The 27,957-nt window shown below is 34.6% G+C and overlaps 3 protein-coding genes across 14 annotated transcripts in view; 2 read left to right on the top strand and 1 right to left on the bottom strand.

The window, feature by feature from the left end:
- The window catches only part of LOC118272422 (sodium/hydrogen exchanger 3), a 49,547-nt gene extending 30,459 nt beyond the window's left edge, over window positions 1–19,088 (top strand). For 3 of the 8 annotated variants that reach the window (XM_050707919.1, XM_050707920.1, XM_035588930.2), the window contains exons 3-20: window positions 2,411–2,684; window positions 6,776–7,039; window positions 7,126–7,351; window positions 7,436–7,663; window positions 7,738–7,955; window positions 8,296–8,379; window positions 8,956–9,164; window positions 9,277–9,402; window positions 9,520–9,677; window positions 9,761–9,899; window positions 10,561–10,701; window positions 10,954–11,044; window positions 11,500–11,601; window positions 12,826–13,026; window positions 13,978–14,031; window positions 14,133–14,318; window positions 15,257–15,596; window positions 15,791–19,088. In XM_050707919.1, the coding sequence (XP_050563876.1) occupies window positions 2,411–2,684; window positions 6,776–7,039; window positions 7,126–7,351; window positions 7,436–7,663; window positions 7,738–7,955; window positions 8,296–8,379; window positions 8,956–9,164; window positions 9,277–9,402; window positions 9,520–9,677; window positions 9,761–9,899; window positions 10,561–10,701; window positions 10,954–11,044; window positions 11,500–11,601; window positions 12,826–13,026; window positions 13,978–14,031; window positions 14,133–14,318; window positions 15,257–15,596; window positions 15,791–15,983 (3,234 nt within the window). In that variant the 3' untranslated portion in view covers window positions 15,984–19,088. The remainder of the gene's footprint in view (window positions 1–2,410; window positions 2,685–6,775; window positions 7,040–7,125; window positions 7,352–7,435; window positions 7,664–7,737; window positions 7,956–8,295; window positions 8,380–8,955; window positions 9,165–9,276; window positions 9,403–9,519; window positions 9,678–9,760; window positions 9,900–10,560; window positions 10,702–10,953; window positions 11,045–11,499; window positions 11,602–12,825; window positions 13,027–13,977; window positions 14,032–14,132; window positions 14,319–15,256; window positions 15,597–15,790) is intronic. The other 5 variants (XM_050707922.1, XM_035588931.2, XM_050707925.1 and 2 more) reach the window with 5 other exon arrangements.
- LOC118272423 (uncharacterized) lies at window positions 3,821–6,481 on the bottom strand. Its single transcript, XM_035588932.2, has one exon. It carries the CDS (start codon window positions 6,300–6,302, stop codon window positions 3,909–3,911), a length of 2,394 nt encoding a protein of 797 aa, XP_035444825.2. The 5' UTR covers window positions 6,303–6,481; the 3' UTR covers window positions 3,821–3,908.
- Window positions 19,089–20,081: 993 nt separating the features above from the next.
- The window catches only part of LOC118272404 (protein phosphatase 1 regulatory subunit 16A), a 28,452-nt gene continuing 20,576 nt past the window's right edge, over window positions 20,082–27,957 (top strand). For 2 of the 5 annotated variants that reach the window (XM_035588901.2, XM_035588899.2), the window contains exons 1-3: window positions 20,083–20,340; window positions 21,348–21,439; window positions 26,270–26,421. In XM_035588901.2, the coding sequence (XP_035444794.2) occupies window positions 21,360–21,439; window positions 26,270–26,421 (232 nt within the window). In that variant the 5' untranslated portion in view covers window positions 20,083–20,340; window positions 21,348–21,359. Of the gene's footprint in view, window positions 20,341–20,678; window positions 20,992–21,347; window positions 21,440–26,269; window positions 26,422–27,957 lie in introns of those variants that run through there. The other 3 variants (XM_035588902.2, XM_035588900.2, XM_050707917.1) reach the window with 3 other exon arrangements.

The raw sequence follows: 27,957 nt of genomic DNA, 5'->3' as shown, positions 1-27,957 counted from the left end.
AACCATCACGGATAGGTTAGACGAAAAAAATTTTTTGAAGAGGTGCAGTGACCGCGCGCTCTCCCCTCTATCTCGGAAACGGTGCACCGTATAAAAAAAAAGTTTAGACAAAAGTTGTAGAGAATTTTGTATTCTACAATATTGGTATTCAATGCAAATACCAAAAACCCATAGGGAATGAGATATTTCCAAAAAAGCGCAAAATAACGTTTTTTGGGACCTTTGGACCTTAAAATTTAATAGTTGCTTACACCCTACCATATGTAGGTTTTGAGACAAGTTTCAGGCAGTCAATATACAAGTATATACAAAATTACAGCTGGGTATCTCAAATTCCGAGGTGAAATCCTAATTTGACTGGACTAATAATACTTTGCGGCGCTCGTACGCCAAAAACTATTGATTTTATGAAAAAGTTATCAATACATAAATTGTAGGATTTTTTTTCTAGTTTAATTTTGTAGATAAATATTTTTTCGTAAAATGCGTCGGAACGGAGATATTAATAAAAAACCGTTTTTAGGCGCCATTTTTTCAATATGGCGGCGCGAGCGGCGGGTGTACGAGGTGGCAAAGTTGAAATTCGAAAAGAGCATACTCAAATCTATAAATTCACCAATTTTCAAAACTCCCGGAAAACATTCCAGGTAACCCCCTTTTTATCTACCAAATGACTGGACTATAGTGGCTATCCAGACATTGTGAAACTGGCTCTAAAACTAGAAATATACTCCACTGACAAAGTTTAAGAGTTAATTGCCTCTTGACTTTTTCCCTTTATTTTAAAGATAAACGTTGGCACATAAAAGCGGTTAGCATTTCCATAAGTAGAACACTCCTCACCAATTCGGCGAAGGCCGAGGTTGCAAGACAAAGCCGGTCTGTGGCCAAGGTCAAGATGACTGACTGGAAAGAACCCTCGTCCACTTCTCTCTAAAGTTTAGCGAACACTATAATATTTGATGAAATGTTTGTGAATTTCAAGGTCAGACGATACCAGTGACCCATTTGTTTCTTATTAATTAAGTTTTAGGGAGTTAGTGATGATATAATTTGAAAAATAAACACATTCTCTTACCATAATATAGTCCTGATACGGAGCCGTGGAAGACTTAACGGGGCTCCGGCTCAAAGAGCAGGAGTAGGAACGGGCCACCCTGTTTTTAGACAGTAAGAGCATACAATTCTCTCCCGGAAGAGAAGTAATATTGGATGATTGTCTATACAAACTAAAATTAACTTTACAAAATTCAGTGTATCAGTATACAATAGCTGCGAAGGTTTTATAAAATCTTATTCAATTTAGGCTGAAATGTCTAACGAACGGTTACGTACCTACATCTACCTGGAGAACGTAGGGATGATTTTCCCCTCTCAAAGAAAAAAATGGAAATTGTATAAAGGCACCGGATTTTTCGGACCGTGAACGTACAAAAGACGCCATCTTTGCTTTGGGTGTAAGTGAACTATAAGGAAGAATAAAATGGAAGCCCTCAGGAAAGGAATACGAATACAAGATTTTGGTAAATAAGGAAGATATAGTTTTACTTGAAAGCACGGCACCCTCTTTTCCTTCTCCGTAAGAGCAGATCTTTAATTTTACTATAACTTTTGTGAGACCTACTAATTAATTATTATGGCTTAATCACGTAACTGTGGAGGAATTCGACTAGTTTCAAGCCATGCTGAGGCTCATATGCATGAGCAGCATTCCGCGACACAAGACGCGACAGTTATCGCGAAACTAGTCGAGTTCCTCGTCAAACAGTTACGTGAGTAAGCCGATAACATGGTAATTAATAAATAATCTTACTCACTTTAAGAAGATTTAAATATTCACATTTTTCAATGTGCAACAAACATATGTAAATGGTAGGTAGATATGTAGGTAGGTATATAAGTTTGCAAAACAACTACATAGTTCCAGTTTGCCGTTCTATAAATAGGTGGTTGTAGGCGGTGGGAACACATTGGAATTGACAGGTCTATTCATAGATATCTAGCACCTATCAAACCAGTGTTTAATGAAAGTGTATATGGATTTTATGACACAGTTGTGATGTGATATATGTGACTGCATCAGATATCTTTAAAAAGACTACCTAGGTACTCTCAAAGCTAAAGGAACTTACCTTTTTTTTTGAGGGGGAAAATCATCCAATGGCTTCTCCTGCCTTGGGCAAAGCGAGAGGGAGTGTCAGACTCTTACTGACTAAAAACCACCCCGTTCCTACTCCTGTTTTTCGAGCCGAAGCCCCGATAAACCCGCTAGGTAGTCCGCAGCTCCGGATCAAAGGGAACTTACCTTATAAATAGAATGAAAGTACTGCTATACGTACCTACTCGATATAATGTATTGCATTTCCACTGACCTTACATGTAACAGTAACTTTTGCTGTTTATTTTTCAGAGCACCACGAAACAAAGTCCGTCCATAACAGTCGATGGGATTTCCACGTACCCCGGCCTGGGGTTCGGGCCCATGGGTCCCGTGGTGCCGCTGCCTGGAGAACCACCAGGCACTCAACTCCGCCAACACCAGGACACTACCACTAATTTACCAAGTACAGAAACACCCGAGAAGAAGGTGAAGAAATTAGTCATTGCAGCCTTTGAATTTCATCGGGTCGAAACGCCTTTCTTAATAGGATTATGGATTTTCTTCGCTAGCATAGCAAAAATAGGTGAGTTATAAGTATTTACCGTATAATTCAACAATTTATAAAGATTTATAGCTTACATCTAGATTTTTAGAAACCAAGTTTTTTCTTTGTAACTACAAAAAATGAGGATGCATTTAACTTATGGGGAAATTTTTATTTAGAGACAAAATGTAAAAGCTTCTATATAGCTTTTTAAAATGAAAAACGATCTCTATTCAAATTATAATATCATGTGTATGATACTATGATCTGCTGAAACAGCGGGCAGGTATCGTTAAATAGCGCACGAATATGGGCGGCATAAGTAAATTAGCTCGGTTAATTAGGTTAGGGCTGATGTATCGATTGAACAGAATTCTGAATTAGTAGATATAGGTACCGATATGAATCGGTATGTACCCATTAATCCCAATACAAGCCTTCGTGTGAATGGTGTAGGAGTTTGTTGGTTGATATAATGATAAGAATAATGATAATGAGATGAACAGTCGACTTATATCAATGTTTAGGGGTGGTCATGATTACACAAAGTACTAAAGTATCAGTACGCTTGTCGTTGTACTTGTTCTGACTACGTTTTCGAATACCGATGCATGTGTAGAACAGTGCAACACCTGAACTTTAACTTTCTAACATTAATCTTGTAAACTTGATTGTGATGCCAACTCTTTGTTAATAATTAGTATTTACTTGATACCTTGCTTATGTAAACTTGTGAGGATTTTTAATAATGTTTAGAGACGATTTAAAAAGCCTACTATTCGTACCTACTACAGACGTCTGGAATTTTACATTAATATAACTAATAGGTAATATAGTCCTCGAAAATCAAAATCAGAGGCATTGCTGCAAAATAAGGTCAGATTTCAAAAATCTCATGTGGTTATTCAATCCTTACGGATCCACCCATCCATCAAATTAGTGACTAATGGTTCTACATCAAAACCTACATGCAAGTTACCTTACTTGCGGCGTTTGCAAATTACTTGCGGCGTTTGAGTTAGGCAAAATCAGTACAGTTTCCTCCGGCGGAACGTGAAGCTGACCTACATTCGTTAAATCTCATCGGAATTCAGTGCTTGCCTTTACTCACGGCACAAACAAACTTAAACGCAATCATAGGCAAAACAACCAAGAGACAAGAAACTTATATCAAGTTATTAGTGAATAATCTATAAGAAAATCTTTATTTTCAATATTAGGTACAGAGCAATAAAAAACATACGAATCACAAAAATTGAAACACTAACCATTTTTAACCATAATAGGTATATTATTACTACGATTACCACTTTTAGATTTCCTTCTCCGTTTTACAGAAAACATCTTTCTATATTTGCCTTTTAAGAAATTTCTACGAGATTTGACTGGATATGCGTCCAACTTATTATCGACCTCATACTTAGACGATTGGCTTTCTGGGACGGAAGAGAATGCTGTGACAAAAGCCGATTTGGGCATAAACCCTGTTCTACGCCGGTGGTTGGGTACCACGTGGTGCCGGCCGTGAGATGGGCATTCTGATTCAAGATCTAATGAACTAGAGATTGTTGTGAAGGAGAAATCCTCTCCAGATAAAGGACTTGTATTCTTATCTTCATATCTCATTGTATGCATGTTTGTGTAATAATTTCCCATTTTAACGTCAAGGAAATCAAACGATTTACTTGAACCTTTTGAATGGTCTGCAGAATCTTTGGGAGAATAATCTTTGTTTCTGAACTGACAACCAACGTCCCTTATAAATATAATGGTTTCATGACTCTGATTATTTTTCACTTCATTGGGTTTGTGCGAAGCTTCAAATTGGCATGACTTATCAGATATGCAGGTGTAATGATCTGCTGCGTAACACAGGTTGGGATTTACTTGACAAGGGGAAAATGAATTGGTTGCACAGGGTGATTTTGCATTTAACAAAAAAGCAGGAGAATTGTAATCATTCATAAATTCGCACGCATTCGCTACTCGAGAGACAATGTTAATTTGATGGTTCATAGGATTCGCAATTGAGTCATGTTCACAAACTGGAATAAATTTGCATTTAGGGACATGTGGACAGTCAGACACCTCCATATCGTCTCCCACTTTGTTTGTGGTTTCTTCGTAGTGTAAACTTTTTGAAAAAGGTACGCATAATGGCAAGTTTACGCAACGAGGCCGATGTAAACAAGGAGGAATATATTCGCAATTATTTTTCAGTACATTGGCTCTCTGGCAGGATGGAGCCACAGTACAAGGTGGATGATGCCTGCAAGCTTTCGTTATTCTTATAACACGAGGTGTCGATTTAGGAACAGAAGATTTTTTATTATTTCCGTTATAAAAATTATTATCGGTTGGTAGTATTTGACATACTGGCACTAGTTCACAAGGAGGCTCATGTAGGCATAAATCACTATGATTTATCTTCTTGATTGTTGGACCATTCGGTGAAGCTCTGCAAGCATATGCTGTGGTTGAAGGAATTTCTTTACTGTGGTATATGGAAGAATGTTTGTATTTTAGACTTGTGTCTTCTTCTGTAGTACTTATACTGATCACTACATCAACTTTTTCTTTGCAGTTAGGGCATAACACCCTTCGAGACATTTTTCGAGATTTGTTTTTATTTTTCGCATGTTTTTCATCGTTACTCTTATCATTTGAAATAGGTATTTCATTTTTGCGTGCAGCATTGATTGCTGATTCTTTCTTTTCATTAGGAACAATGACTTCAATCATTTGTACTACACTAGTGTTAGTCGGCTTATCTTCTCTTACAAGTTCTCGTTTAGCCTTTTTTGACTTGTTGACCTTGCCTTCTTCTACAATTTTACTAGTACTTGTAATCTGGTCCGTAACATTTATTAAAGACTTACTGACATTAACTAGTTCAGAAAGAGATTTATTATCAATACAAGGACATGCATAAGAAAACAATTGACACGGACAAGGGTCCTCCGTGTGTTTCCCTTTATCCTTCTTTCTCAACCGCTTTTCTTCTGGTATAGGTTTCGTATATTCTGTGCGATATTTTGCAAAAGACCAAAATTTTTGAGGTCTTTCAGGCAATTTATTATTGTGATAATGATTGTTTAAATCATGCATATTTTCGTCCTCTCTTAACAATGTCATTTCAGAGGAAACTTGTGAAGATTTTTTCTTTACTTTCTTGGGACTTAACTCTTTACTATCACGTGGTATTGCGTGCATTTGAGTTATATATTCTGGGCTAATGGATTCTGATTTTTCTCCTAATCCATTGGGAGATGGTGCCATACGTGTCTTTTTTATTAAATTGGAATTTGATATAGTTAATTCAGTAAGGCAATGAAATGAGTGTCTTTTAGCGATGTCATCCAAATCATAAAAAATAGTACTTGTAGAAGGCGCCGCATTTTTGCAGGTAGTTTCTTCAATAAGTTTGTGATATCGTTCACTAGTAACGTAATTTGTACTTTTGGATATTACGTAATCATATCCCATAGAGTGTTGGGCTGACTCTCCGCCTGCAGCTTGTAACACTGAATTAGCTCCCGGTTTGGTCATGCCCATACTGTGTATCAAATGATTATACGACGTATCGCCAAATATATCGTAAACACTAGGATAGGATTTGGTATGAAGTAACTTGTTCGCCTTTGAATCAGGTGACATATTTCGATTTTATTAGCTTACTTGTATATTTTACAAAACCAAATGCGTGGATGAAATTTATGAAATATTTTTAGTTCTTCGTTTTAATATCCATCACTGAAATAATTAATTTTTTACATGTTTTTATCATTTTTCGTTTATACTGTCATTTCGATGTTGACACTTCAATGGCAACCAAAAAGAATATAATTATTCTTTTTGGTTACTTTTTTATCGTATTTTAACGAACCCCGTTTAAACAAATCATCATGTAATCAGGTATACAATGGGTACACATTAGATAAATATAAATTAAACTTATTCTCTTCTCAGTCGTTCTCTTTATTATTGAAAGTTGTATCTAGTCTGGTGAATTAGTTATTCCTTGCAGATTAATGTACGTAAATTATCATTTCAAAAAATTAAAGGATCCCATAAAAATACCGAGAGAAGAAGACGTATTAATTTACTAAAACGGTAAACATTTGTTTCAGGGTTTCACATGGCGCCGAAGTTGTCCAAAATGTTTCCTGAGTCTTGTCTTCTTATATTTGTGGGGGTCCTCATAGGGGCCCTGCTATTAAGTACGCACAGTGTGCATGTGCAGCCATTGACGCCGGATACTTTCTTTTTATACATGCTGCCTCCTATCATCTTAGATGCCGGCTACTTTATGCCAAATAGATTGTTTTTTGATCACCTTGGAACAATTCTCTTATTTGCGGTGGTCGGGACTGTGTTCAACACCCTGACTATTGGTAAGTTATCATATTGTGGGTGAAAAGGTGTTACCTATGAAATATTATAGGAATAAACTCTAATCTTACCATTGCCTTGTCAACAGGGGCGTCCCTTTGGGCTTGTGGTCAGACCGGAATGTTTGGGTGCACCACTCCTCTTTTAGACATGCTCTTATTCGCTGCCCTAATATCTGCAGTGGACCCAGTAGCGGTGCTAGCCGTTTTTGAAGAAATCCATGTAGATGAAGTACTATACATAGTAGTATTTGGTGAATCGTTATTAAATGATGCTGTCACAGTTGTTTTGTATCATATGTTTGAAGCGTATACGTAAGTAGCAACTGATATACTTAGCATTGGTAATGCCCACAACGTTTAAGTTTGTTTTTTTATAATAATGTTTACATTTACCAGAGAAATGGGACCATCGCGTCTTGAATACACGGACTTCCTAGCCGGCCTCGCTTCGTTCCTTGTAGTGGCCGTTGGAGGTACATGCATAGGAGTCGTTTGGGGCTTCGCCACAGGTCTCGTCACACGTTTCACACATGAAGTCAGAGTAATTGAGCCAATATTTATATTTGTTATGGCTTACTTGGCATATCTTAACGCAGAAATGTTCCACATGAGCGGAATACTTGCGTAAGTAAAAATAATATGAAATGCTATTTCTTAAATGTGTTAGCAAACTTATGTAAATCATGTTATGTTTTCAGTATAACGTTTTGTGGTATAACAATGAAGAACTATGTCGAAGCGAACATATCTCACAAATCGCATACCACTATAAAATACACAATGAAAATGCTGTCTTCGTCTTCCGAAACAATCATTTTCATGTTCCTAGGTGTAGCCACTGTAAATAATAACCACGATTGGAACACGTGGTTTGTTTTATTAACCATCGTATTCTGCTCAATATTTCGGATAATAGGTAAGTTATGTTTTAAAAACATGTTTTTTTGCCATTTCAAAATATTGACTACTTTTACGAATAAATACACGTTCATTTGTGGCCATGAACTTTAAAAACAAAGAGAGAGAAAAAGTAGGCGTAAACAGAAACAATGAGAAGCTGAACAATGTGGGTCACGTGTGAACTTGTGACCGGAAAATGCCAGTCAAACTTTAGGGCTTCATCTGCACGTGTCACCCCGAAACCTTCACTTGCTACGAAAAGAGATTAAAAGATTTGCCTCGTTTATATTTTTTGGGATTCTTGAGTGCCTGTCGTACACAGTTGTTGTTTTATAAAGATGATATTTATTTTTCAGGTGTGTACATATTTAGTGCTATAGCTAACAAGTTCCGTTTGCATAAATTGAATAGAGTGGAAAAGTTTGTTATGTCTTACGGAGGTGAGTTTTAACAAAATATTACTGATTTTAATTACAAAAAAAAAAACCTAAATTACTAATAGTTAATACCTATAGATAGGTGATTGTAGAGTTAAGTAAGAATAGATATAAGACTGTCCATCGTAGGTCGCGGCATCATGGCCAAACACCGACCCTAAACTAATAAAAAAATAAATAGGATTAATATGCGAGCCAAACCAAGTTAGCTACGGTCTGAGATGGTTTACATAGATGTATCTATTCAGTCTAGCCACTAGTCACCCTTAGGAATAATGAACTCTTGGCACCCACGCTTTTTAAAGGGCAAGAATCTTCAGGTTCGCTTGCTTTGTCGAATATTTTGATAGTGAACTCGCTGAGAATAATTTACAAATATTGATTTTTCTGATTGAACATTCTGGTGCGTTGATGAAAATTTGCGCGATAGAATATTTATGGAAGAATATTAAATACAATGAGAGAAATAAGATAGGAATCTTAAATACCTTTTACGCTTGAACAAATGACTATAATATTAATGTTTAACAAAGAAGGTATACTATATAGAATAATCTAAGGATTCCTTTCTGTTTGCAGGTCTTCGAGGTGCGGTAGCTTTCGCTCTAGTTCTACTAATAGATCCTGAAGTTGTAGAACTGCAACCAATGTTTGTGACTACAACAATAGCAGTGATATATTTCACCGTGTTCATACAAGGCATCACCATTAAGCCTCTAGTTAAAATACTTAATGTTAAAACAGCTGAGAAGAGGAAGCCTACAATGAACGAACGAATTCATGAACGGGTAAGGCGATATTATTTCTTTTATCAGCATTTTTTATGTGACACACTATCCATAACAAAAATACACTTTAGCTGCTCTGTGTTTATAATGCTAATGGAAATTAAATTTTCAGTTTATGGACCACCTAATGGCCGGCATTGAAGACATTCTTGGAAAGCATGGCAACCATCATATGAGGGACAAGTTCAAGAGATTTGATAATCGTTTCATAAGGCCGTTCTTACTTAGAAATTATCAGGTACATACCCAACCGTTCCTTATTATTTTATGAAACCGAGATAAAGAAAATTCCACCATTAAACATACCTAATTGATTTAGTTTTGAAAAAACTTTCAACTTACGTTGCATTTGCAGGGTGCAGAACCTAAGATTTTAGAAACTTACTCAAAATTGGCTATGAAGGATGCCATAGAATACATGCAGAGAAATGCATCTACCATTGGAAACATCTCTGGAGCCGAGTCAATGTCAGCTATATTCAAAAACTATACAAATGCCAATTTTAATGGAAGGTAAGTTTTATCAGTTGTTTTAATATGTCTTAAAGTAAAGTAAGTTTAATACAGCTATTTAAATACGGTTTCTCTCTTTTCAGCCCGAGTTTCAGTCAACTGGATTCATCAACGTGGAACATAGACATGCAGGAATTGGAGTACAATCCGTCGAAAAAAGACCTGACTGACGCCAAAATACATCACCTTCTAGCCGAAGAACTTTGCAAGCCATTTAGACGCGTATGTTCATCACATGACAGGCTATTATTACATAATTTATTATTTGGGTCGTGGGTGGTCGGTCGGGACCTGACATACGGAGAAAATGTCATAGTATTTATCCAGAAGGAAAGTCCTCGAGATGTTTCTGGGTCACAGTGTAAATGGCACAGCCTTGTTTATATAATTATGTAGTCACTTACTTGAGTTAGTAGGTTACGTACTTAGAAGAGATCACAAGATGTGGCGTCGATGTGTGTTAAAAATATTAACAAACTAGATTTAATCTAAAGTTAATAAAAATCCAGGTGTTAAACTGAAAGTAAAATTAAAAATTATACAATAATTATGGATAATAAACTGTGCAGATTTTTTCATTTCTGGCCATAGATATCTGGTTAAATAGGAAAGGATTACATGTAATCACAGAACAGAGAAATACTATTCTCTGTCCTGTGATTACAACAGACTTAGTCAAACGAAGCCATATTAGGAATAGTTCTGTGTCCGTTTTACTTAAGTACAATGACACTAGCAGATTTTAAATGCTAGTAACGAATTATTTGTGAATTAGAACGTAAAATTTTCAGGCTACGGAAGTTTTGAAAGAAATTCGTAACATAACCTAAGTTGAAATAAAGCCAAAAAGGTCTTACCAAAAGATAATGTGTTTTTTCTTTAGCATCGTCGCCTGAGCTACAGTCGTCATGCGGTAAACGATCGCGACCTCGGCACGCAAGTCAATTACAAGACCCATATGAATATACGGCGACGGGTCGGTGATAGGAAACACCATCACAAACGTAGTAAACGCGGAAAGCAGGTAAAGGATTCATAAGAATACTTATACACTGATTCAGGGCCCTTAGTACGAGTTTGCTTTACGTTGAACGAAAACGAAACGAGAGCGCGTTCGGTGCCGTGATTGGCCGACGCGAATGAACCAACCAATCAGAGTGCCGAACGCGCTCTCGTTTCGAGTACTTTAAACGTAAATCAAACTCATACTAAGGGTACAGAATAAAAATTTGGCAAAACGAGAACAAATAATTCAATATTCTATTATCTATTCCAGGATGGAAAAAATCATGTGACTTTCCCTGAATTCCAGCAAAATGGTTCGGCTAAACAGTTCACGCACGGTAAAATAAAGTATTATAGATTAGGTACTTATTTATTCTTTATTATTATCACGAGTGTCGATCGCATGCACGTGTGGGTTCAAGTATTATTTTAATTTTGTTGTTTATTTCCAAATACATACATACATATATGTATCAACCATTATTACATTTACTTTGCGAGCACAAACGCTTTGTCTTACACTAGTTTAATGGAAGTTAATGTTAAAGAAACATGAAAACGCAATTCTGTATAAAGTCTAGTGCATTATAGGACATAGCACACGTTTATTTTTTTGTTTTGTGTTGTCTGTAAAAATGTAATTGTTATTATCATACATTTGTTAATTGAAAGAAGAATTAAACTTTACATACATAAAAATAGAGGCTATCGAATTCAATAATAGCAATGTTTAAAAAGATCACATAAACATTTTTGTTGGCTTGTTTTTGAAGTGTTGTTGTTAGAAATATGCCAATGATGTGGGCCCTATTTACAGACTACATAGACGAGGTACTTCAAGAGGAGGGAGACGAGCGCGAGGTGGGACCACGTCGCGAAGGTGACGACGGCGGTATTACATTCACTGCCAAATCCCCGCGTAGGTATTCTGCATGACACACCCTGTGTAAAACACCGCAGTTTGGATTTGAATGGTAACAATGCTAATGCTAACCTTAATCGTACTCTCTACTGGATCAGAAGCACTGTGTAGATAGAGCAACAACATGAAGTAAGTGTAGTATTAGCTAGACGTAAAATATAGGTTATGTGTATAGGTAATTGCATTATGTAAGCACTCAGTACAGCAAGGAATTAGCTGGATTCAAGAACACTCACTAAACTATAAAACAGTTTAATTTACGATGCAAAAGTTAAAGATGGAAATATAAACGTCATGAATTGAGTTTTTGAATTGACTCTTTATTAACAGTTTAGGTATATAACAAAGTATATATTACAAAATCAGATATCTAAGTAGTGAATCCAATCCAGTATGAACAGTAAATGTATTCCAGGAAAGCTTTGTATTCAAATCCAAACAACTCCTATAGATGTTGTCGACTAACGTTGTTTTTATTTACCGCACTACCTTTTCTTCATTAACCAAAATGGAATACTTATATTAAGTGAACTGGTGTTTACTGAATTGGTATACGAATATTATTTGCTGAGTCCAAAAGCATTCCTTAATTTTCTGACATGGCTACGTACTGTGAGAATGTGCTGAAACGTATTTGTGGTGGCATGTTCTTAATAATTACTCTGTATGTACTTATTTGTATTTTCCGAATTATCTCTTCTCAAACTTACTTTCATTGAGTTGTTTTGATTCTGTTGCCTATTTCAAGTGAAGATTTGACTTTTAACAACCAACTTGTTCGCAAACCTCTATAAAGCATTTTAATTATAAAGCAATGACAGCGATGCCGACGAAAAAAGTCTTTTAGTGTTAACATTAAATCAAAAAAGTTGAACGTTAAAATCACAATATTTATATTGAGAACATTTTAAACTGATTTCAAAATAAAATGTGTTCGTGTTTAACGCCAGCATAAAGTAACGGTTAGCTACGGTTTGCTAATGTAGTTGGTTGAAGCAAAGTTTATTTTTTCTACTTCTGTCCTGAGCCCCGAATACCGTTTCATAATCGTATAGGAAAACCTACTAATCTTCTAACCGCTGCGAACCTAACCTATCTGTTCATCTCTGCTTGTTTAATATCGTTTGTGTTTGATCGCCGTTTTCTTCCCTTCTGGCAATCTTCATGTGGCACCGCAAACTAACCGATACTCTCGACAACTGGCGATGATAATATTATCAGCTGGATACAAAGAAGTCAGTCCGACGTCCTCGCATAAAGAAAATAGTAGTTCACTTTTAAATCAACTGGCTAACCTGCCCGGATTCAATCCCTTGAAAGCGAGGATTGTTAAGCAGTACGCTAAAACACCCGAAGAGATCCTCCCGACAGCTGTTGAGAAATCCTTACCGTGGAGAAGGGACAGATCCACGTATAACTTTGGTATGTGTTTACTTCAAAACTGAACTGTTTTAATAATTGTCACTAGATAACTGCGTGCATACTTGCGTCTGATGATCAAGATTTTGATTTAGATTATGCTTTAATGTGTCTGTGCTACGATTACTGCAACCATGATTAAGTAAAATACACGCTCAAGGCAGGCGAAGGCTGTTAATGACTTTGTAGAGACATTTAGCGTCAGTTACGTAGGACATTGGGTAGCACTGGGCACTAACATTTACTAGTAATAATTTCGTATTCAGATTTTTAGTGACCTTTTTCAGCCATTTATGATTTTTGTTTGGTTTAACGTTAAACATAATTTGCTTATATTATAACTAGTTAGTTAACAATAAAAATATTTTTTTCATCAGACGCTTTGCAAAGATATTGGTCATCCGATTCAATGTTACTGTTGCATGCCATAAACACATACTATTATTAATTCCTTTTTTATTTCGTACTAACGCTATAATAACATAGTAACCAATAAAATAATATTTAACGTTTATGCATTTTGTATGGGACTGGGTGCCACGACCTCCTGCTATTGTTTTATTATTATGTTGGTTGCTATCGTAGTCAAACTTTGCACTAGTTATGTAATGGGTGTATCTATGTATTTAGTGACTATTGCATGATTATTATATGTATTTGTCTATCTGTATCCTATTAATATAAGTAATGGCATTTCAGGCTTAAAACTCAATGTTGCATTGAAATAATTATATGTTGGTATTATTATGTTGACCATAGAAATAATTATATTATGTACGAATTAATATGTATCTATTTATAAGAGTTGCTTGTAAGTTTCTTAAATATTTTTGTAATATATAGTGTAACTTAATAATTAATACAAATTACTTCATTTTATTCACCAAAACATATTGACACATACATTTTAACCAACTGAAATATGTTTAAAGCATATTTGTTTTATACTTTTAGTTCCTAACGAGGATATTTTAGAAGAGGACGAAAGAAGACTGTCTGATGATAACGGTAAGACTTAAACTGGGATCTATAACCCTCTCTTACTATTGAAACAAATAATTGAGCTGGGAAAACACCCGGGGATGATGATTTGTACTTTGTAATGACAGACACCTACATGATAGTAGCTGAGCACGCTCGCGTAGCCACCCCAACGGCAACGGAGACCATGCTGCCATGGAAACGAGAGGAAATGGAGGGGTCCGGCTGCGGCGCCCTAAAACAATCAGAGTTCCCTGCGTGGGCCTCGAACAAAGAGTACTTAGCATATAGCTCCCCTTCAGCCACGTTCTTAGGTGAGTTTATGATGTATTAAAAGTATTTAAAATTGAAACTGAATTGCGAACAGTATAATAAATAATTGTTAAGTTAACTTCATGCAGGCCAAAGTGTAGAAAGCTTTGCAAAAGTTCCAAAAACGTAGGGAATATTTTCGTAGTCCGTTTCGTAGCGGCGTAGCACGTAGCGGCAATTATATCGTCTACGTATCTAGCGCGTGGACTTTACCACTCTGCAAGTTACAGTATGTATATTTGGTTAAAATACACTGAACGTCACTAATAATAATAGTAAATTGCATTAATAGTGTAACAATATTTAACTTTAGATCTCTAGTTTTGATATGGAACCATAATAATTGTGGTTCTCATCACCAATACGATAGTATGATCGAAAGTATCAAAGTAAGTTGTATAAAACTGCCAATTTCACGCTCTTAATTCTTAGTTTATGAATATGCCTAACTATACCTTTCATTATCATGAAATTAGTTCCCACATAATATGCACAGACACGCCTTAGAACTTACATATATCGTGAGTTTATATTCATAGTTTAGTTTTTAGGAACTTTAGGATTTAACCACAGATTTTAAAGAATTGCATAACACCGTGCATGTTTGCTTATACCAATATATATTTTTATAAGCACTAAATATCCATAGCTAATTTAACCCCTCCGTTTTAAATTAGAAATTAACTTTCCAATACCTACTCAATTCATATACCGAATAAATAAATTAGTGTTTAATATAACGAATTAATAAAAAATTAGCACTAAATATAGCTTTTTAAAACATTATTAATTAGGTAAATAAATTACCAAACCTTGCACTATATAATATACCCTAGAATTTAGACAATTTTATAAACATTTTCTGACACACTTATTTTTCTTTTTTCCCTGATCCTTTCCGCTGTAAACACATCCATTCTCATAACCTTCCCGGTATCAGGAGGCATAGAGAAGCCAAAACATCCAAAATCTATCATAGGTCTCTTCCGAAGAGAGAGCTCTAGTTCTACACAAGGTGCAGCGGAGAATGTGGTTCTATCAGACTCGGAAGCGAATAGAGATAGTTGGAATAAGGGGGAGGGGACATCAAAAGATACTGGAGCCAGACAAGGGCCAAGTTTATTGTCCAAGAGGAGCACGAGCCTGGGAGGTCCGTCAGTGTTACTGATGGAAGACGTAGCGCATTCAGATCCCCTCGGTGCATCGAGCAGACCAGCTAGCATCATGCAGGGACCACATAGAGGACAATGTAGAAGAGGATCAATGCTAGAGTTAACTGGGTATGTCTGATATGATTGCTATTTTTGGATTATATTTCAACGAATAGCATCAACTAGTCTCAAGAGATTTATGCTGCTACGGAATGTAAACTAGATACACATTCCGTTACCGGATACATATATTTTTTATTAATAGATGTTGCTGGATATAAATATAAAGTAAAGCTAATTTGTAATTATTCTGTTCACTTCAGGTCACTATCTCGTGATGCTATCACAGAAGAGAAATGCAGCAAATCACTACCAGAGAGTGAGCGAATGGGTGTGAGGCGGCTACCCCTGGGACAACAGAGTCTACCGAGAGAGCCATTTATCCGGCAGCTGACAATGGCATCCACACTGAACACCAGCTCTTCGTCTGACGACTCCTCAGACGAGAACACCTGAGTGCCCCGCCGTGGTGACCCTGATAGGTTGCCACTGTTGAAATACAAGACGCTAGAGTAACGTTCTGAAGCGGAAAGTGATATTATAAATGTCTAAAAACACACAAACTTCTTAAAAAGTGCTGTGAATCTGTGGTGTAATAAATAAGTAAAATGAATATAGAATTAAAAAAAGTGTTAATTAATCACCTGTAACGAAATTTATTCTGAAATCTATTATTATATTACGCGAAATACACTTATTAGATGACTTTGCCAAAGACTTCAAAGGCTTTCATCAAATTGGTTCAATGTGATAGATAAACATAGTATTGAGGTTTTGACTATTGTTACCGTTTTACCATCTACCACCTACTTGTAATGATAAGCCACTTAAAATAAGATGCGTGAACATTGTCAATAATCATGATACGCACACATAAAGCAAGATAAATATCGTGCGGTTAGTTTAGGTTACAAATCTTTATAAAATGTAAAGATGCTTGCCAGATTTGTCTGAGGCTTTCGAGTTATTTTGGTAGCTGTAATTATACATAATACGTTGTAAGGTGTAAATACGACACGTTGCGATGAACTGCATCATGCAACGACTGGTAGGCATAAGTGTTTGACAAAACAAAATTTCCTATCTAAAATCAGTCTTGCCTTTTTTTGTTTATGTCTAATTAAATATTAATATAGAATCAATTGAAAAGCTCCTTTAATGTACGAGTAATGGAAATGTAGCTGTTAATCAAGAATTATAATATTGCTTTAACTACTTGAATGATCGAAACCAATTTTTATAGTTGTTTGAAGTGTATTTTTGTATGCTCTTTGTAAAATATCATGTAATTAACATTCAACACTGTGTGTAAAGCTAATCGTTTTAAAATACCTAATTATATTTATGAAACGATAGTAATGATTTCATGGCACTTGTTGCCAATGACAATACCTACCAGTAGTTTATGGGAGTCATGAAAGTAAATTTAATTGAAATGTGATTTGTAGATGTAGACAATTGTGTTTGTTAAGTAATAGATATTATAACTTATGCGTTTTGGAGGCCATTTTAAATTAGATGTAGAGAATGAACCGTGAAAGATAACAAATACACGAGTTATTTTTCTATCCCTACGTAATATGCCGTAGGTCTCCTGGAAAAGTTAGATAGTTAAATGAAATAATATTTCCTGTAAGCTTGTTCCGGTCATATACCAATGTAGATAGTTAAATTATAGATTCGTTTCATATGCTTTCAGAAAAAAATAGCAATCATGACGTTGCCATCAAGTCCATCAATCAGATTTTAATAAAAGTAGAAAGTTTCTAAGATAAAGTTCCATGAATCTACTTTTAAATCATTAATGTAGTTATTATTTTCAGATGTTGTATCTTTCGATAATATGAGTTTATGGCTGTCATGTTGGAAAAACGAACAGGGTAGAACACAGAAAGCTTAACTTCATTTCTTTAAATTGTGTATCGATTTATGATTTCGATGATTCACTACGACGAATCTATGTATACCTATGTCTATTTTCTGTACTGAATGATGTCATTGGCAATACGACGTCATTTTAGTCTTATCCTTAAAGAAACTGTATAAAATATATTGTACCAACAGAACCATCTGCGCAATGTTGAAATTGTTATTAGATAATTAGAGGTAGGTAGGTGTGTACCTACCTACTTATATAACTTTGTTTATGAAGAATAGACCAATTTAGAACAATAATAGATGTAGTAATATAGAAAGTGTATCATAATAACGAATGTAAATAATAAAAAATAATGTTTGTTAAATATTTTATTGAAAAAATAACAAGATAATGGGATGATATTCAAAATTTAAACATGGCTAATGTACTTACGTACTCCATAAATCATAGAAATGTATTTTTTAAAGTTGAATTAAATCACAGAATTAAGCCTTGAAAAAGCGAATGACAAATTACAAGTAGCTGTAGCTCACTAACCTAATGTCCTACCACTACTCTGACCCCAAGAAAATTAACTTCGACTAGGGTCAATAACCTATCCTATATAAAAAATTAATAGATTTTCGGGTGGTCAACGTTTTACCGAAAATTTGTAGGTATGTGCATTTTCATTGATCATTCGGACCTTTCCCCTAACATGCACATTCATCCCAGAACTAACCTAACTTAAATTATGACCTGTCGTTGTAAAAAGTATACCTACTCGTACAAATAACTCATTACGTGCCTACTTCGTATTATTTCAGTGCTATTTCTTCTAATGAATAATATAATCAATCAAATAGGTAATTCGTAATTCCAGGAGCTTGCTGGGTATATTATAGATACCTACCCATAAACATACATAATATGACATGAAGTTTATTTTGTTACGATAACTTATTAATAAGTAATTGGAATTATATCTTTTTAAATCATATTATTATTTGTTCGACTTCATACCACTAACTAGTGCGTCCATCGATTGCTGTTAATTTAGAAAAATGTTATTAAATAATTATGCTCTATTGTATTAAGTAGGTAAATTATTATCCTACATCAATATTATGTTTAAAATGAAATGCTCGAACAATACCAATTTGTTACAATTATTAAGTGCGTCAAAATGACCATATAAAAAATATGTTTGTTCTCAGTATTGTTGTATAATAAAATATGTATAGATACAGTTACCCCGACTTGTAACACCTATTTTTTATTGTTCCCTTTAAACTTACCAACCTACTTTATTAATTCAATCTGTTATACCTAATACTTTGTTTCTTTGTACCTACTAATGTTTGTTTTTTTTTTGGTTTGTATAATTTAACTAATTTTAAATACAATGTTCTGACGTCTGTATTTGTACCTACTTACTTAATTATTGAATAAATTGTTAAATGAAACATGTCTAGGTACTCTACTATAAGCAAGCTTTGTATAAATGGGATTATGGTGTGTCAATTGATAAAATAATAGTGCCTAGCGTAGTATATCTACACCGCTCATTGATTGATAATATTGTGGTTTTGTTTTGTACTAAAATTATTGTTAAAAACTGTATTATACTTAATAGTACAGCGAGTACAATGCAGTACAATAGATAATATAAAAACTGAAATAAAAATCACATTTGAGAGTTACCCTATGTTTCATTTCACGTGGTCCTCTATATAATGCTAATCTTTTGACCATTTATTTAGACTGAACGAGTTGTGATACCTACACACATATACAGGACTCAAGAACTCTTTTACGGTATTAGGTGAGGGGCAATGAGTAGACGCATAACCTGATCAAATGGTAAGCGATCAACACAACACCAAACATATTGAACATACAGCCTCCAATGACATAAGTGCATGATGTCACGCGTGACGTAACTTAGATATAAAAGTACATTTTACAATCTTACCTACTAAATAATGATGACGTGATGGGTCCACTGTCGAGCTGATTGGTAGTAGTGATAAAAATAAGTTTGTCATCATTGTGGGGAAAATATTAAGGCAACGCTGGAGAGTCTGACATAAACAGTGAACCTGATGAGTTGATGGATAGAAATATTTCTTGATTCCGATATAACGCTGAATGAGTGTGTTATTACAGAGGATATTTTCCATAGAAAGAAAGTTGGAAGGAGTTTTACTTAGGAATATAACACACAGTATTACTAATTACATATAGAATTTAACAGTTTTACAAATCAATAAACTGTTTTTTTTTCTATCTCTAAAGCAAATTAGCGTATTTGGTGACTTTCCTTTAATTTTAGGAGTCAAACTTCAAAAAAGAATAAAGTCATACTACTACGATGAAACACACCGGAAAACAAAAAAAGTAATGAAAATTAACACATACATGAACGCAGTACAACTTCGTGCATTCAACTTTCCCGCTTTAAACTTACGTCAATGACTTAACTTTTTTAGGTTCGAAACATGGCTTATTTAGCCTACTTCATAAGTCTTTTCAAAAATATTATCCAGACATGTTAAAAATAAAGTAAAAGATTTAGTATAAAAAATAAAAAGCAATATATATTTTTTTAATTTCAATGCGTTCTAAAAATTTTGTCTTTTGGCATTGTCAAATTACTGTTTGCTAAAAGCCAAGTATCCGAGTCAAGGTTTTCAAGTCACTAAAAAAAACAACGTATCCGCTCGTTCGCTGTCCGTCTTGTGATTTTTCTCCTTGTTTCTTATTTTCATGAAAACTAACGGAAAATAGAATGTAACAGTAAAATTCTGTCATAAAATGGATTTCAATTAGTTCCAAGTATCATTATGTATATGTGTTAATAACTCCCTTTACTTCAATCTGTTTATCATGTGTGGCAAATACATCAATAAAAGAATGAAACATACTTACGTTTTGTAGTAAACTAGAACAGCGGTAAGTAGCGTGAAAAATATTTTAGAATAAATATGTTTAATGTATAGTTTCTCCCGCAATACTTGTAATGATATCATGTTGACCTGCAAAGTTGATTTAGGTTGTAGAAACCAAGTGCCTTTCTAAACTGTCAGTTTGTTTTTAAAACTGAATTATTTGATGTAGTTGAAAGACAGATTATAAAATTAAATTGAGTCGATAATATGACAAAAAGTATTTGAATGTTGAGTGGTGGCATTTAGGTGAAGATTCTCTATTTCTCAATATATTGGTTTGAAATGCTTGTAGGCCAGTTATCTTATCAGACTTAAGTCAGATATCAATAAGTTTGACGCTAGGTACATAGCTATTCTTATTCGGAAAACATTTACGAATTCTGAGGTACACTTGAAACATTTTGCAGTAGATTTACATGTGACAGTGGCTGAGGTCTATAAATGTTTTATTGACAAACAAAACAATCACAACAAGTTCTCAGAATCAAAAAGTTTCAATGCTTATTTAAACATGGTGATAAAGATGATAAAACATGGAATAAAATTCTTTGTGTCATGAAGATAATTATAAGATTTAATAATTAATAAGTACTGTGTGAATTGCTTGATACCTATGATGGACTTTGATAAAATATTATTCTATTTCCTTTGGTAGGTATGTTTCAAATATTATTAGTTTGATTAGCTACTAATAAATTAGATAAATGTTTATGAATTTCGTGTATTATACTTACTTTACTTGAATATGTATTTACTTTAATATAACTTTCTGAAAATATCTAAAATTTAACAATATCTATCTATTTAAATTAGCTTACATTAAAAATCAGTATCAATATTACTATAATATTTACAAACAATATTATACTATCATATTATATAGTTGTAAGAAAATAAAAGAAGTATAGTCTAATTGGTTTTAAACCCACATTTATTTCACATTCCATTATTTACTTATATTATATTGTAACTTAAATATAACAGTATGTAAAGCGAAGTGGACATTTTCAGATTGTGTATAAAATGGAGCACTCGGATTTGGTGGCCGAGATGGCCCAGGTGGAGCACCTCACCACACAGGAGAGGCTCCACCTAGCACGAAGGTAAGCATCCATCATTCTTATTTTTAACCAAATTGAGTCAAGCCATTGTTATTAGTCAAGGAAAAGAATCCTGTCAAACCAGTCTCAACTTCCTTGATGAGAAGAAATTCCAAGACTTTGTATACTTTCCTTCATTTAGGTAGATCTTGTACATGATCTATAGCTTTATTTACTTATAAGTATGCAAAGTATTTAATTAATTCAGCACTACAAAGGCTTCTATTTCTTAGCAATTTTAATCGATCTTTGACATTATCAACAAGTGGATCTGCACAATTAAGATTTGTTGAGTAATGTTTACTTTTTTGCTCTTTTGGTTTTTACCGCTATGCAATATTGTTTAAGGAAAATCCTTGTGATAATATTAAGATTTCCTTTAAGTATTGTACATAGTAATTATATTGGTGTAATAAAGATGTATATCTTTATTATTACTAGTAGTCCCAGTGAACATAGTAATTTTAAATTTATTTATAGCGTGTGTAAACAAAATTGTGATACTATCACAATGATAACTAAACTGCTTTAATTAAGGCTTCCGTCCCTAATAACAAAAACAATTAAGAATAACAAAACAGTCTACCAATTCAAGTTACAATTAATGGTGTAATGAACAAAGATTTGTGTCATATTTCACAACAACTGCTCTATAAGAAAACAAAAAATATCTATTATGTCTTGGATAGACCAAGCTTTGCCAATGGACTAAGGGTTAATACCAGTTTAAAAGGCTTCAATATGAAATTGAACATGTTTATAGTGACTGGCACAATTATGTTAAGTTCCACATCAACAGTCTATAGGTGACCACTGTTGACCAAAATACTCTTCTCGTATTTAAAAGGTTTGAGCATTAATCACCAATGCGGGTTGGTGATGTAAAACTTATAATTAGAAATAAAATTATAAGCTCAGGTATCCTCACGATGTTTTCCTTTACTGTTTGTCAGTGGTGTCTAAAGTACATTTAACTCGGAAAAGTTACATTAGTAACTATTTGCCGCTGCTAGGTTTCGAACGCGCACCCTCGTGCATATGAAGCGGGCGTTTTAAACCACCGGGCAACCACGACATGATGTAAGTTTAATTTAATTAAATGAAAATGATTACAAAAGCATAACCAGTTATGAATTACGAGTGGTGTGATGATATTGTCTGTCTTACTGTCCACAAACCAATGTTTATTTGAGAATTATAGCCAAGTGCTTCTTGTAAAATTGCTATGAAAGTAGGATTAATGTAGTGGAAAGCATTCCTTGTGTTCATAGCATTCAGTGTGGGGCTTTGAAAGACAATTTTATGATTGCTTAGACAAAGTACATTACCGTACGTTTTATTTCATTCTCGAAAGAGGTATGCAGTTATAGCAGGTATAGATAGAACTACAAGCAAAACCCTTACTAGTTAGTCATAAATCGAGTTATATATTTTATCGTGCTTGTTACTACGTTGTCGCAAGGGAGACTGTTGAGTAAGATTTATTAGATTTTCGTATATTCTCTGTTCCTAAGCGTAGTTTGCAATTGTACCCAGTACCTATATGGCAATAACTTCGCTCTTTATCGCAACGACTTTTACTTAATTGGCGTAAAGCCATTAATAAATAATGTGTGCACTCCTGCCTACACGGTCGGGGACTAAAAGGCGTACAGTTATGTTTCACCTTCCACTAAACCATCGAGGTCGTCTGTTGGCACAAGAAAGGAGGAGAGTTGTAATTTGCAACTACTTTTTTTCCTGTTAAACTTTAATTTACACCCAAGCAAGCCATTTGATTAGTCGTAATTTGAATGAATTCGTGACTAATTGTAATCTTGATAAGCATGATTAGGTAAATAAGTAGCATTGACATTATTATTCCATGTTACTTGTGGATAAAGACTGTAGTGTTGATAGAAATATCTAATTTTTTTATCGTGGAAGATGCCAGATAAAGGTTGATGTATGTTTCGAACAAAGCTGATAGGCGAATTCACGTTGTCCGACTTGTATTATTTTGAGAGTAAGACTTCAGATAATGATATGATTCTGTGTTGTTTTGTATCCATCCGAATGCCGACTTTCCCTTTTCGCTTGCATAAGCGCATACTTTTAAACATTATGGTTTTAAGAACAATATCGAACGACATAATGAGACAGTCGGGTCGATGACTGATTAGAAAGCTTGTTCAGGCCCTTGTTTGATGTTGTGTCTTAAAAATAAAAGTAGTATTTCAATTAAAAAAGGGTCAATTTTGCACATACGGAAATAAAAGTATGCTCTTAAAATAAATGTTAAGTTCAATTTCATAGAGAGCCTTTTAGCTTCCATAAAGGTACATGTACAGTCTGTAAGTAGCCTGTCCAACCCAATCTCAAAGCCATAAAACACTATTATAGAAGAATGGCATTTTTCGCAAAATAGGTACCGTAGTTTCATCGTTTCTTTCGCGCGTGGCGCAAATGTTATTTGTTTCAGACAGCGAAAAATGTAACTAATTCATTTTGAAGGAAACGTATTTCCATTAAGTCGTGTTTTAAAACAATTAAGCTAGTTATTTAATAAAATACAGGTAGTTAAAGCGAAACATTTAGGTAATTACCGTAATGATTCGACATGAAGTGAAATTAAGTTGAGTTTAAGAACAGTACGCCTACAAATATTGGAAAGTTCGCATTAAAATTAACTCTCCAGTTTCTTGACTTTCCATTGCGAGTACTTAGACTACTTAGTCATCGTCTTGGTGGTTTTGTATTTAAAAAATAGCATATACAAAATATGACTAATATCACCTTCCTACTTTATTTGTGGCACATTGTATTTAGGACATTTGATTGCATGGTTTGTGCGGTGGCTGGGTAGCCGGCTCCGGCGCAACTTGTAACGGTTTCGATTCCCGTTCGGATCAACTCTTTGTGTGATCCATAAATTGTTGTTTCGGGTCTGGGTGTCATGTATATGTGAACTTGTATGTGTGTAAACGCACCCACGACAAAAGAGAAAATCTTCCAACGTATTTTTTAACAAATGACAAAAATGTTATTATAATATTGACTGTCCCTTTTAACAAATATTGAAAGCAATTCTATGTGAGAATATCTATAGTAATAATACAATATACATATGTATACATAACTATGTACATGCTATTGTTATATGTGTACACAATCTTTAACAGGTTACACTTGATAGACGCCGTGTATGGATTTATGTCAACATGAGATATATATCGCAAGTACACTGCTCTGTTTACTTCGCTGTAGGTGTATGTATATGTACAGGTACCTAATCCTTTACCTGACTCCGACGTCAGACAGATTAACGGAGTTAGCTCACGTGTGATAACAGCTATCAAAAACAAACGCGCCCGGGCAAAACTTCCGATTATACACGCACGGTAGTTTAAAAATAAAAGGAGTCTGCCTTTCAAAACGGTTTTTATTACTATTTTTATGTAGTATCATAAACTGTCAGTGATGTATGGTTTTTCTTCTTTGTTCTTATTTATACCTTTTTATCGCAAAGCTCCATGATTCAGTGGAGATTGCACTTAATGCCCGAAGTACTAGGAGCATTGTTAGTCAAGTTTAACGGGCAATAAACTGAAACAGGCCAAGATAACGTTAACGTTCTCACTTACCATGGTAAATGGAATACAACTGAGGAAGTATTTCATTGCCAATTCTTAACAATATTATGAAACGCATTATAAATATAAAGTGAAACCTTGTTTTCACTTTTTATGATTGCATGACATTTTACTGTTAAGTTTCAACCCATATGGGAATAGCTGTAAGCCGTGACGTACCTATATGAAATGGATTACGAAAATAAGCCCCGGTATCTGGCGCTCGTGTGGGTAGCGAGGTGTTTCGTACATCGCATCGTTATCATTTTGAAATACAGGCCGTGTCAAGATTGAGTGACCTAACGGAAAGTGAGATATCTAAAAGAATTACTGGTGTCACTCCGTTTGAGCTAAATACGACGCAGAGAATTCCTACGCCTAATAAACAAGACATTGTACAGCTTCATTACCCATTCAGTACCTACATACAGACGTCGGACATACGTTTACCCTTGTATTTATCCTTTACAGTTAACATTTCCTGCCCATACAATCTTTGTTTTATGTTAGACCGTCTAACAAGTTTTTACACAGCTTCAATAAGAAACCTTACCATGGAAAATACCGAGGAATTCCTTTAATAGTTCTCCTACGATATATTTATCAATGTGACAGCTTGTTAATTAATATACTGCTGTTGTAGAAGCCAAGAGACTACACACGTATTCATTTCACACCAATTTATTTTGCTAAACATGACAATTGACCGAGAACATATCCATATATGTTTGTTGAATTTTGCGTCAAGTGGGCGATCCGTCCGACGGCGCTACGAAGGCATTGGAGGCCAACGTTCAACGTATTTATGAACAAAACACGACAATGAACCACTTTACAAATTCATATTTATTGAGTGATAATAACTTGTGTCGCTAATAAATGCTAAAATTAGATACACATCTTACTTTATAAGGATATTCTAAGAGATATTTTGTATTTACTACTGCGGACTTCGAAAGGTAAACATACTGAACATTTAGGTAGTATGTGCGGCCTTACTATCTGCGGATTATAAGGGATTAGAGAACTGTTAATTAGTTAGCTACTACGACAATACCCGCATGCTTACCTAATTTGAAAAGAATTCCATAAATACATAAATTGCTAAACAAACAAAATACCTATGTATATTTTGCTGCATTTCAACTGTATTGTCTTTAATTAAGGTTCTATTTCTAATGCTTGCCCTTATAAAATATTCTTAATTTTTATCCTGTTTCAGACGACGAATGCAGCAGCTAAAATTATGGCAGCAACGAGAGAAAGAATGGCTCCGGTCACGAGCGAAACGGGAGAAGAGCAACAAGCGAAATATATACTTTAGTGATAGCGTGATGTTGCTGGAAGCTGCCGCCAGAAACGATATAGACGAAGGTAATACTAGCAACTAGTTGACAACAACCATGTTTACTACAACGACTGGTGTTTAACAAACTAATAATGTAATTACAACTCGTTAAGTGTAGCTATCTACATGCAAATCGACCCTTTGCTTCTTTCCTGCATTAAGGAAGGTCATAGTTATTTAAACTATTGATGGAAATTAATAATCTTAATCAAAAATCTAGAAATCGTGGATTTAGATCGATTTTTGACAGAATACACATCACTCATCAACAGCCTATAAGTCATACGGAGAATTAATCACCACACTTGCTCAATGCCGGTTGGTGATTTCAAACTTAAATTAGAAATGTGAGCTCAGGTTTCCTCACGATGTTTTCTTTCGCCGTTTGTCAGAGGTGTCTAAAAATAATATAACTCGGAAAAGCCACGTTGATCCTTGCCGTTGGTAGTCTTAAACCTTCGGGCCACGACATAACAGAAACTATGACAATGAATCTCAAAAATTTATCCATAAATCAATATTTTGGATTAAGATAGTTTATTAATTTGTACCGTTAGTAAGTCTATCAACAACAGCTCTGAAGTAATTTGAGTTTATGTTTAAAAATTGTCATTGATACCTCAACTCGTCGGTTAAGTTTTACACAGTCTTACTGAAATACTGCATTCCTATGACATTTACGAATGTCTTCATCAATCAAGTCGAAAGACGCTCGTTAGACTATTGATCTTGATGAAATCATGTATATTTTGGCCCGAGTCCAAGTCTTAGCTACTCTACATAAAGTTAGCATATTCTGTCTTAGCTTTGGGGTGAAAGATTACACGATTATCGCCCTTAGGTTGAAGTATGGATTTCATACTTTAGTAATATGACCTAATTGAGTATTAAATCGATCAGGCGGATGAGTGTCTGGTCTTATAAACTGTTATGAATTTTATCGAAACGAAGAATGGATTAAATATACTCTTTCTCTTTAATTAGCTCCCAAAATAGTACACCACTGTTGTTTATAATATCACCTTTCCTATTTAAATGTAATAAGTACGCATAAAATGACAACATAGACAAGAAAGTAGCTAACATCCGCGGTATTTCCCACTTGGTACATGTGTACTATAAATCTTCTGTTATCACAGAGCTCCCACACATAATTTTACACCGTTTAAACATTTTGAACGGTTACAAGTGACATGGCAATTACGTTGTTATCCACAGTAATTTGTTGCAAGGAACTTGCCGGGTTCAAGCTGAGTAATGCAATGTTTTGAATCGCACAAGGTCTGCACCTGTGCTGATTACGACATCGTTCTGATAATTCATTGAATGAGAACTTTTTAAAGGTCAGCTAAGGTAGGACTTATGCTAAAGTTATTAAATTATAGTAATGGTTTCGAGTCTCTGTGGATTCCGTGTCCTTGTGCTGTTCATTTGTATAATTTCCTTGCTTTTATGACATTACGAAAAGACAAAAGAGAAAAACAGTAGGTAATGGTTTTATTATGTTTGACTTACAAAACTCCTTTTGTGTATACTTTAATTAATTGCATCCAAGATACAGC

The sequence above is a fragment of the Spodoptera frugiperda genome, chromosome 4 (assembly GCF_023101765.2).
Source record: "Spodoptera frugiperda isolate SF20-4 chromosome 4, AGI-APGP_CSIRO_Sfru_2.0, whole genome shotgun sequence".
Taxonomy (NCBI): Eukaryota; Metazoa; Arthropoda; class Insecta; order Lepidoptera; family Noctuidae; genus Spodoptera; species Spodoptera frugiperda.
The sequence above is the reverse complement of the archived record's forward strand: the minus strand, read 5'-3'. Positions and strand labels throughout refer to the sequence as shown.